General features: G+C 39.1%; 2 protein-coding genes across 2 annotated transcripts; one reads left to right on the top strand and one right to left on the bottom strand.

Moving 5' to 3' along the window:
• Positions 1-1,426: 1,426 nt before the first annotated feature.
• Positions 1,427-3,206, top strand: LOC109172261. Its single transcript, XM_019321421.1, has one exon. The coding sequence runs from the start codon at positions 1,720-1,722 to the stop codon at positions 3,070-3,072; it is 1,353 nt and encodes a 450-aa protein (XP_019176966.1). The 5' UTR covers positions 1,427-1,719; the 3' UTR covers positions 3,073-3,206.
• LOC109172260 (probable leucine-rich repeat receptor-like protein kinase At5g49770) lies at positions 3,162-9,387 on the bottom strand. Its single transcript, XM_019321420.1, has 18 exons — positions 9,053-9,387; positions 8,362-8,485; positions 8,202-8,273; positions 8,044-8,118; positions 7,891-7,962; positions 7,614-7,775; positions 7,462-7,536; positions 7,129-7,200; positions 6,954-7,025; positions 6,781-6,849; positions 6,588-6,662; positions 6,385-6,456; positions 5,764-5,898; positions 5,189-5,670; positions 4,939-5,097; positions 4,721-4,857; positions 3,850-4,305; positions 3,162-3,764 (listed from the first exon to the last, which is right to left on the bottom strand). The coding sequence occupies exons 1-18, from the start codon at positions 9,132-9,134 to the stop codon at positions 3,309-3,311; spliced, it is 2,847 nt and encodes a 948-aa protein (XP_019176965.1). The 5' UTR covers positions 9,135-9,387; the 3' UTR covers positions 3,162-3,308.
• Positions 9,388-11,628: the final 2,241 nt, after the last annotated feature.

Raw genomic sequence — 11,628 nt, 5'->3', positions numbered from 1 at the left:
ATAAGTGACGAAAAGTGGCTTGAGAATGCTCGGATTACGCCACAAAACTCTCCGCAAACTTTTCATCTAACGATAATCTTGTATGAGATTATCTTATGGATCTTTATTCGTGAAACGAATTCAATCAAGATAGAAATGTAATATTTATATTAAAAAATGTAATACTAATTAGAAATAAGGTGTTTGTTACTCCATAAGAGAAAATGTAATATTTTTATGGCGTGTTTGGTTCATGAAATAGGTCGGGAATGGAATACCATTACCAAAAATAGATCTATTATATTGTTTGTTTTGTCATTTTATTCAAGGGAATAACGTTCCTGGGAATGAGCTATTCCCTTTGCAGGGGAATAGCCATTCCTAGGGGACCCCCTGGTATTAGCTATTCCCAAGTATTTGAGAATAGGTTTAGTACTATAATACCGAAAATACCCTACCACCGTCACCACTGACGCCGTCTCCACTACCACCAACCCACCACCGCCACCACCACCAACCCACCACCTCCACCGCCACCACTGCTACCACCGCCACCACTGCCACCACAACCATCGCCGTCACTGCTACCACCATCGCCACTGCTACCACCGCTACCGCCGCCGCCACTGCTACCACCACCGCCACCGCCACCACCACCTATTTTGATAAGGGTATTTATGTCTTTTGAAACATATTTCATTCTATTCCTTAAATCAACCAAACACTATAATATAATTCCTAAAGTCTATTCCTTCCGCGAACCAAACAATATAATACAATTCATATTCTATTCCTTGCATATTCCATTCCTTATGGAATAGCATTCCTATTAGCTCAAAATTTATTCTGTGAACCAAACATGCTGTTAATGTTACAAACACTTAAGGGTACGGTTCATGATTAGTATTACACTTTCGCCAAACACATTGTGCTCAGATGACACTTCTGTGGCTCACTTTGAGGGAAGGTCACAGGATTGAACCCTGGTGGTGGTGGGGTGTTGACTCTTTGAGCTGCATTAATTAGAGAAAGTATAGAAGTATATTACCTTGTAATAGAGTCAATAGTATTTAAAAAAAAAAAAGTAATACACTTTCCATAAATATAACATTTTCATTTTGACTTGACCCATCTAATGGATCTTATATAAGTTTTATAGCGCAAATTATTTTGTGAACCCGGGTTTAAAGGATTACAATTTACCTTTTAAAAGTTCACAATTTGTATAGTACGAACACACAATGCTAACATATATGTAATTAATTACCTTGTTTTGTATTCACAAGTTCCATTCAAATACTGCAGCCGTATAATATTCACAAATTCCTTGTATTTTGATTCATAAACACAATTTATATTCTAGAAGTTCACAATTCCAATACTAAAAATACACAATTTATATGTCATTTAGGACTAAAGTAAACCCTGGTTTATAGTATAACAACTCGTTTTATAGCTGCATTGGATCCCTATATATGAATTCTTTATATATACTTAATTCTAAACCCTCTCTCTTTCTTCATAAATTCCGTGTTGGAGGGGAAACTGTGCAGATCGTCAAAGCAAGTTTATATATTTTAAAGCAACTAGTAGTAGCATAATATTATATGACATCTTTGAGTAAACCAATTACCAAGACCACTAATGGCTTCTAAATTAGTAAAAATTCCAATCCCCAAGTCTCATCAACATATATTTCCCAGAGAGTTTTGAGAGAGAGGCAATTCAAAGTGGAGAGAAATGAGAGGTGGGAATGAAGATTATCTGCCCAGAAAGCACCCACAACATGCCAAAACCCAAATCAAGTTTAAGCTCAAGATTCTTGTTCTCATTGTGCTAACCAATCTTCTCACTCTATACATCTTCACTGGCCCTATTAACTTGACCACAACTACTTCTAACTATGCTCACAACCTTCCTTTCTTGGGCTATAACTCCCTCTTCCAAGAGCTTAATTCCACCCAAAGGGAACTCAAAGCGAGCCGGTTAGATGTCACGGATTTGCTCGAGAAGCTCAGGTCGAGTGACCGTCTTGTTGAGGCACTCCTATCTCAGCTAAACGTGCTCAACCGGGCCATTAACCAAACCCCGGATTCGAATGTTGTGTTGAGTTACGATGATCTTCTTGCTGGCTTGTCAGATGAAGCTAGGCTTTCGATGGGTTCTCACAAGCTTCCCTTGGGGTATGCGCCTCGAATGGGGTCAGATGAAGTTTATCCCTCGGTTGGAGGGGCGTGTATGAGGTATAGAGAAGAGCTGGCACAGTATATGAGTTATATTGTGGGCGAGGAGTGCCCGGTGGATGATGTTTTCGCCCAAAAGATGCTTCTGAGGGGCTGCGAGCCGCTTCCCAGAAGACGGTGCCACCCAAAATCGCCCGTTGGCTATACCGAGCCAACGCCATTGCCCGATAGCCTCTGGTCTACGCCCCCCGACACGAGCATTATATGGGATCCATATCCCTGCAAGAGCTATAAGTGCCTCATAGAAAGAAGGCTCAATCCAGGGTTCTATGACTGTAAGGACTGTTTTTACTTACAAGGCAGGGAGAAGCATAGGTGGTTGACTGACAATGGAGGCCTGGATTTCGGGATTGATGAAGTTCTCGCTACGAAGCCAAATGGCACGATCCGGATAGGCCTGGACATCGGGGGAGGTGCAGGCACATTTGCAGCCAGGATGAAGGAGAGGGACATCACCATCATCACTACCTCGATGAACTTCGATGGCCCTTTCAACAGCTTCATCGCCTCGAGGGGGTTGCTCTCGATGCACCTCAGCGTCTCCCAGAGGCTCCCGTTCTTCGAAAACACACTGGACATCGTCCACTCGATGCATGTTTTGAACAACTGGATCCCCCATAATATGCTCGAGTTCACACTCTTCGACATATACCGGGTGCTGAGGCCTGGCGGGCTGCTCTGGCTCGACCATTTCTTCTGCATTGCGTCTCAGCTCAACGGCACTTATGCTCCCATGATTGACCGGGTCGGGTTCAAGAAACTCAGGTGGCATGCTGGGATGAAGCTTGATAAAGGCAAGGACAAGAATGAATGGTACTTCTCTGCTCTCCTGGAAAAACCAATGACCTGATTAAGGTTATCTTGTAGTCCTATGAATAGTGAATACCATGTTGTATTGCTGTAATCTATCCAAACCTTAGGATAGCCAAAACTCTATACTTTCAGTCAATTCAGATTTGCCATTCAATAATATATATGCTACTATACACTTGATCCATCTCCATTCTCCAAGAAATAATGCAAACATATAGAAATGTCACAATAGAACAAAAAGTTGTTCAAACACTCGAAAAACTGTTTTTATCTTCACTTGGGAAGCACCCCAGTGTAGACCGAGAGGCTTTCGTCGCTGTAAGGATGTTCGGAGCCTTTGCTCACTCCCGAATAGCTCTCTGAAGTCGAAGCCGAGTCGGCGTGAGGGTTTAGCCCCACCATTTCCATGATGCTCTCGATCTCTTTCACCACTTCTCGCATTGTTGGGCGTTGGGCCGCCACGTCTTCGAGACACCTCAAGGCTACATCGACGAACTTCTCTAGACTTCTAGGCGTCACGCTCGAGGCAATGGACGGGTCGAGAATGCTTTGAAGGTCGTACATGTCTTTAGTCTTGTCCATTGCTTGCTTCACTTCCCGAACAATGTACTTTCCTTTCTCGATAGGCGGCCTTGCGGTTATAATCTCCAGAAGCACCACCCCGAAGCTGTAAACATCGCTCTTCTCTGTCAACTGGTTCGTCATGTAATATTCGGGATCCAAGTACCCCTATTCAAACAAGACCAATTCAATAATCGTTCGTCACGTAAAGGAACAACGTGTTAAATATCGGATAACAATAGGCTTCACTCACCATAGTTCCTTTAACTTGAGTGGTGACATGAGCCTTCTCTTGTTCGCCTAGAGACTTGGAGAGACCGAAATCTGCAACTTTAGCATTCAAGCGTTCATCCAGCAGAATATTATTTGTTTTGATGTCGCGGTGGATGATGGGCGGGTTTACAAGGTCATGAAGATACTGCAGCCCTTTGGCCGCTCCAAGAGCAATCCTAAGTCTCCTCATCCAATCTAACTTGATTCCAGATTTCCCTGTCAGACTTTCTTTCAGTGTACCATTTGGTATAAATTCATAGATTAGTATCTGTTCGCCTTGATCAAAACAAAACCCAACAAGGTCAACGACGTTCTTGTGGTGAACCCTCGAGAGAAGCTCAATCTCAGATTTGAACTCGGGAGCGCCCTGCATAGATCCTTGCTGAGATCTTTTGATGGCAATTAGTTGTCCATGAGGAAGAATTCCTCTGTATACCTGAAACATTAAAAACATACTTTGAATTATAGTTGTTTACCTTGTTCTAATCCTAAGATCGGGCCAAATCCAATCTAACCGGTTGGAGAGCACCCTAAACAAGCTTAAGGTCACTCAACTAGGTTGTAATGCACATGGGTCTAAAAGACTGAATCCAACCAATTAGCTAGTCTAATCCATAGCCATATAAACTCATGGGACATGACTCTTAACACCTTCCAAAATGGAAGCAACCAGATCATGAAATATGACCAACTAAAAGCGTAAGCTAATAGTTAGATTGCACATTAATGGTTATACGCTCAACAAGAGTAATCAAAAGGAGAAAGAAAAAGGAAAACGCATAATGCAATATAACCTATATCGAGTATAATCTAAAGGGGATGACAAATGAAGAGGAGAAATGGAATCTAACCTTCCCATAACCTCCAGATCCAACAGTATTGGCTTCTGAGAAGTTATTTGTGCATTTCGCGAGCTCTTCAAACGAGAAAAACTTTGCTCCCTGTAGTTGGGGGACAGCGCCACTGCTTTTGGATCGATCCCAGGATGCTGTATATTTATATATAGGGAAAAACGGTGAAAACTATGGTCATATCACACGAGTAACATTAAGTAGTTTCCTCATCTTACCGAAAGGATCATTCTTTTTAGCTGCATCTTGAGCTTTTCTCTTTTGGCAGAATGCATAAACTCCGATTATGAGTACTAATATCACAAGGACTGAACCACCAACGGCTGCTCCAATTATAACTCCTATACTCAATGACTTGCCCGATCCTGTGGACTCACCTGGTAATGGATACCATATCGACACAAAGAGATAAAGATGAATGTGAATGACAATATGATAAACTACGTATATCACAAGTAATCCTATTACCATCAAAGAATTTATAGTTAACATCGGGATCAAAGTAAAACGGTCCAAACGATGGAGGGGGCTTGAAAGTCTGATTGCTAAGTCCAAATCCGATTGCAGAAACTCCAGTCCGATTGAAATGGTCCATGCCATATGGGAAAACTTGCAGGTGCACTACAAGATAATCATCCGGGTTCTTTGTCGGGTTGCTCAGGGAAACTGAATCCACCGGGAGCTGTTGAGATTTGAATGAACGCATCATAGACACTTGAAGGGAATCGAATATGCTCGAGTTTTCCAAGTTGGAGAAGGAAGGGGATCTAAAAACTAGATTCCCGGTATAGGGATAAGCACATGCACAATTAGGACTGGATATTTGATCAGAGCTACACTGAGTACGTAAGCAATTATTTGTTGGAGTTGAATAAGAGGAACTAGACAGTTGGGGAACGGCGCAATAACTTCCACTGCTTACTTCGAGACAAAATGGATTGCTTACGAGACTGCAAAACAGGAAAAGTAAAACCGTGTGATCATAGCATAATACTAGTCTTGTAAATAAAGAATCCCTTAGTTTCGAAAGGGCTTCAGCTTACCTAATCTGAAAGTGATATCCTTGTCTCTGTGTAAATGACTCTATAAGATTATTCCGCAGATCGATTAGTTGCAACTGGCTGCTGTAGTTGGGGCCAACATTCAGTGTGCCATTAAGTTTGTTATTCTTCATGATGCTGTAATTTAAATAAAAAAAAAAAATGTATACATATTCTGTCATTATATTGCATATTGGAGTATAGAGCTAATATCACAGGAGACAAAACTTGTATGATCTTTCATGTATGATTCAACGAATTTGGGCACATCGAGTGCAACTGGTTGAAACATGTGCTCCATCTCACGTGTGTGACCTGTTGACGGGCTCAAAGCAACACGTGGACCATGGTCACGTACCAAATTAAAGCATGTGCCCATCTCAACGCCCACACCCCAGCCCGACAGAGCATTTGGGAGGATGTAATCACTGTAACTCAGTGGCTCAGCAGACAAGGCTAAATGCCAGTACACACAAGGGAGGTCTCTTCTTCCAAATACTGCCTACTGAACTAGTGAGCTAATCCCGTGCGGGCATCTCAACTAAAAGTCTAAGCTTATAGTTGGATTGCACATTTATGTTTATATATTATATATGCTGAACATAAAAGTAAGAGCAAACTCACACATTCTGCAACTGAACAAGACTGAAAAGTGATGGTGGAATAGGTCCTTCTAGTCCTGTATTATCCAATACTCTGCAAGTACAATGTCCATGAATAAGGTTCAGAAAACAAGTAATATAAAAGATACAAAGAAATTCACTCTCTTTGAAGAAATGGAGACAAACACACATATACAGAGAGAGAAAGAGAAAAGAAAGCAGTACAATGTTGTAAGAGACTCCAAAGTCGAGAACCATGACGGGAAATCTGTTGGATCGAAAGTGTTATTGCTCATATCTCTGCAATATCACCCGTTAATTCGTATTACTAACACAGCTGCTGCTGTTATTAACAATAACAAAATTGTTTTGGACAAAGAATAATCATGAAATCCCGGGTAATAATGTCGGAGCATACACAGAGTTGAGAAGACTCATGTCAGTGAGGTTTGGGAAGGGGCCTTTCAAATTATTGTTTGACAAGAACCTGCAGATGCATAGTTAGAAAAAAAAAACAAAACAAATAATTCAGTCACAGCTCGATTAGCATGACTTCGCAGAACAATAATATAGACATATCCGTGTGCTTACAGTTCACTAACGGATGTGAGATTGTTAAGGTTCGATGGAACAGATCCACTCAACAAATTCCTGTCAAGACGGCTATTGCAAGAACAAATATTTCGGTTCAAATTAGGTAACGAATGCATAGTCAGCAGTAAACCATTAGCGTTTGATAACTTAAATAGAAGATGGAAATACTTACACAACCTCCAAAGACTGAACTAATCCCAATGTTTCCGGGATGCTTCCTGTAAGCTGATTACGCTCGAGCAACCTGCTCGAATTGAATAAATAAAGAAACAATTGCCCATTCATAAGTGTCAAGCTAAAAGTTTTGCAAGTCCACTTTACTGTTAACTATATCTGTTAAGAGTTCGTTCTACATTGAAAAATAAGAGAGAAATATATTGGTTTATAAGGCCATGAGTCAGACTAGCTAACAGTAGATTGAGTTGAGAATTAATATAAAACATAATTCTTTTAGCATAATCCGTGCAAGAATTTAAAGGGATAATGCTAGTTAAGTGGAACTCACAAATGCTTCAATTTCATATTCGAGCTGAAAAGCTGAGCTGGAATCTCGCCCGAGAATTTGTTCCCTCCAAAGTGACTACAAAAGAGTGGATATAGCTTGAAGATCAAAGCAAGCGAGACTAACAAACATTAGATAAAATGGACGAAACATACAAGTGTTTGGTTCCGACAAGCATATCAAGACCAGGTGTGTTCCCGTCAGAGACGGGAATACTTCCAGTAAGCTGATTGTCAGCCAAATCGAGCCAATAGAGTTCCGACAATTGACCCAAGGAAGGCGGTATTGGCCCAATGAACTTGTTTAAATTCAGTGATCTGCATAAAAAGTAACAAGTGAAAAATCAACTAAGCTACGCCAGCAAAGTATCCTCAAAAGAATATTTCTATATTAGCTTCGTTCTCATTCAAATACCAAAGTAAAAATCCTTACAGATATTTCAGCTTGCTCAAAGATCCTATCGAGTCTGGAATTAGTCCAAAAAACCCACACCCAACAAGGATTCTGTTAATATGGGCATGAACCATTAGTTTAGAATAGCGTCAACTAAAATTGTATTTACTACAATATTCAGATTTCTCTTACAGATTATACAACTTCTTTAAGTTTCCAATTTCCCGAGGAAGAGATCCTGTCAAATCTTTGTTGTATGATAGATCCCTACAAAAAGTAGCCAATAACAAATGAAATGTAGATTGACAAGTTTGTATGCATGGAGAAAATGAGAAATCTCTAAGACTTACAGAATCTGCAACTCAGATAGCTCCTCGATGTCTCCAGAGAGCTCACCAGTCAGATCCATGCTTGATAAAGTTCTAAAATTGAAAAGTTAACACATAAACCTTGAAAGTATATGGAGCGAAGTAATGCGTAGGGGGCAAAATCATATTGGGGAAAGCGTACAATGAAACCACTCTTGAACCGTTGCAACCAACTCCTTCCCAGTGATCACCACAAGGATCAGACCCTTCCGCCCAACTGGGAGGCACATTCTTCCAACCATCTCGGAGGGCCTTTATAGCGACATCTGCATCAAAGAGAAGTCAGTTTCTTTGCCACCACAAATTGAACAGCAGACAGTACAGCTTCAAATCCATATCAAGGTAATCGGAATAGATAGTGTTGGGCGGAGGCCGGAAAAGGGCCAAGTCCATCAAAATTGATGGCTAGGGGATTGTTGGGCAGAAGCCGGGCCAAGTCCAGCATCCTGTCTCTCGAAAATGTGATGGCGGTCCATAAGGAATAAAGTTTAGCCTTTGCTTCTAGCTATAGCTTTTGGCGCAGTGATAAGCACTTGATCCTAACAAATAATATCAGAGCCAGGAAAAATTATAATTTTTGGCGTAGTAGTAAGCGCTTGATCCTAACATATAGGAATGAAACTCAAGTATATATCTTCTTTGAATAATGAAAGGTGGCACCTAATATTCTACTAATAGTCTAATAACCAACTCCATTAGACAGTATAACAGGCAAGCTATTTGAAATCTGATCAACAGAATGATAGCTATTCTCATGATAGTTAAGCATAAGCCTAAATTGGAAGAAGCATAATTAAAGAAACAAAAACTAGGTTTTCAACAAATAAACTTACAATCATTGTTATCTGTAAAAGCCACTATACCCAAAAATTGGATAAACAAAGGCACCAAAAGCAGCTGGATTCTTGGGATCATTGTTTATCAAATGACCATACCACTCCAACAATCAAAACAAACAACTTCTTGAACAAGAACCTCAAACCTTAATCACTCCTCCAAGTTCTTAGCACTGTGTTTTTGAGGTTCTCTCTTTTGTTTTCCCAGTTGACAGAGTACCCTTTGCTGTCAACTCTGTATTAATGATGCCCAACCATCATCCCACACGTCCACAGACCAAGTACTTTTCTGCCCATTCACAACACAGCGACAGGACTCTCATTTCCAATTTTTCTCCTTAAAGAAAAATATATTATTAGAAAAGTTACCCTTGTCTTGTTGTTGGAAGACTTATCTACTAGCTAGTCAACCATTAAATTGAACAAGTGTCTCCTAGTGTCAGTGACACTGTACAGTTACCTGGAAGCTCTTCCAACACAAATGACAAACCCAAGTTGTTAGATAAAAATGTTCAAAAGACTTATTGACAGAGAATATGAAAACTAATGATATTGCCCTTTTTTTTTATTTAAAGTAAACAAGTCTATAATCCAAGTTTGGTTAACATTTGGCGGAGCCCTGTGAAGGGTCAAATCCAGCACCAGATAGTTAGAAAAATGTTGGACGTAGAAGTGAAGAACAAGTCCAGGACCGTGTCTCTCGCCCCCACGTCCTGGCCAGACAGACTTTTGCTTACTGCGCACAAGAAGCTCTTCTCATTTCTCATTTTGAGAGATTGCTTTCACACTATGGCTGATGAAACTCGATTCTGGATCATTGTTCCCAAACTATCTCTGTGAGCAACTGAGCTACCCATGCGGGACAGGTTACTATTCTATGAATTTAAGGAATTGTAAATTTAAAATCCAGACGAAGTGGCCTTGTGATCCAGTATGTATCAAGAAATCAGCATTAATGGCGTCTTTATTAGGGGACCATTTCACAACCAAGCAATAAAAAAGAAGATGCAAATGGGTCATAACTCATAAATCTAGTACCTAACACTTTGTGGAATATAATATGGTTATTCAAGTTCCATGGCAATGGAGTAAGAATCGAGTTGGGAGGTGTGCATACATTGAGTAATTCCAGATTCTTTTGGTTTTGTGAGTTAGGAGATGGCTTTTTTTGACTTTGGCTACTCTCTTTCATCATCGTTGATTTCTTGACTTCTATTGCATCCGCCTCTACTTTCCTGCCTTTTCTCTTTCTTCTCAAAAGGTTGGTTATCCACTTATCCCCAACTCAAAGGGTTCCACACTCAAAGTATCTAAAAGATATAACTCATGATAATTTAACTTAACTATAGAGTTTAGATCTTTGTTTATTGCCCACAAGCTTTGTAACTACTGGAAGAATTACTTCCTGTCTTTACAAAACATTTGAGAGGATGTAAATCCTGTCTTTTCTCTCAATATATAAGTTTTGTAGCTACAAGTCTAAAAAATAAAATAAAATTGAGTCTTCTGCTGTCATTATTCATTAACTAATGAATTTTTTTTTAATCGAAAAGCTCACTCTTATGTAATAATCTGTAACTATATAGAAAAAATAAATTGTAATTAATTGTCAATGACCTTGTAATTTAGTGACACGAAGTGATTCTTCTAGTAGTACTAAAAAAAATCGTAATTAATTAATAATTTGCTGGCACATTCAAAAAAGTTAATTCTATGAATGATTCCTTATTTATTGATGTTTACTAATTTTTATTAAGGGAAATGATACTTTTTTCCTTGAATTATATACTTATAACACTTTTTTCCCCTGAATTATTCATGTAAGCACAATAGCCCCTTCAATTATTTTAAAAGTGACAATTTCCCCACCTAATATATTAAATTGACATTTCTACTCTTAAAATAAACATTTTATTTATTTTTATTCTCCAACAAATTATTGCGTATACGTAGTGATAACCACGGTTCGATTCGAATTGAACCGGACACTATAACAATCGAATTAAAAGTTTCCGGTTATGATTCAGATCCAGAATCCAATATTTGAATTTCAGTTTATTAAAATTATGAATCAAAAAAATTGGATCATGAACCGTGAACCGGCGGTTTTGGATCCGGTTCGCGATTTTGAATCGTCTTTATTTTAAAATTTTATTTTTTATTTTTTATTTTAAAATAGTCTAAATTCAACAATAAATGTATTTTTTTTTCAGTTCGGAACATGAGCCGGGCGTCACGGTTCGTGATTTTAATAAACTCTAAATATCGAGTTTCGATTCTAAATTGTAATTAGAATCTTTCGGTTTGGTTGTTATAGTGTCTGTTTGATTTGAACCAAATTGTGGTCATAATTTGTTGGAGAAGAAATATAAACGAAATATTTATTTTAAGGGTAAATATGTCTATTTAACATTTCAGGGGGGAAACAGCCACTTGAATAATTTAGGGAGAAAAAGTGCTATAAGTATATAACTCAAGGGGAAAAAGTGCAATTTTCCCTTTTATTAATGACTTTTAATTGGACCATAAATGATTTCTTAGCTATTGATATTTATCAATTTTCATTATCGATT

The sequence above is a fragment of the Ipomoea nil genome, unplaced genomic scaffold, assembly GCF_001879475.1.
Source record: "Ipomoea nil cultivar Tokyo-kokei standard unplaced genomic scaffold, Asagao_1.1 scaffold0415, whole genome shotgun sequence".
NCBI lineage: Eukaryota > Viridiplantae > Streptophyta > Magnoliopsida > Solanales > Convolvulaceae > Ipomoea > Ipomoea nil.
Note: the sequence above shows the minus strand (reverse complement) of the source record. Positions and strands in the feature narration are given on the sequence as shown.

Bases quoted from the DNA above. Each gene is read 5' to 3' on its own strand.
- LOC109172260 (XM_019321420.1), bottom strand. From the start codon at position 9,134: ATGATCCCAAGAATCCAGCTGCTTTTGGTGCCTTTGTTTATCCAATTT. The intron at 4,858-4,938 runs GTAAGATGAGGA...ATAAATATACAG, and splicing joins TAAAAAGAATGATCCTTTCG to CATCCTGGGATCGATCCAAA. The intron at 4,306-4,720 runs GTTAGATTCCAT...TTAATGTTTCAG, and splicing joins GATCTGGAGGTTATGGGAAG to GTATACAGAGGAATTCTTCC.
- LOC109172261 (XM_019321421.1), top strand. From the start codon at position 1,720: ATGAGAGGTGGGAATGAAGATTATCTGCCCAGAAAGCACCCACAACAT.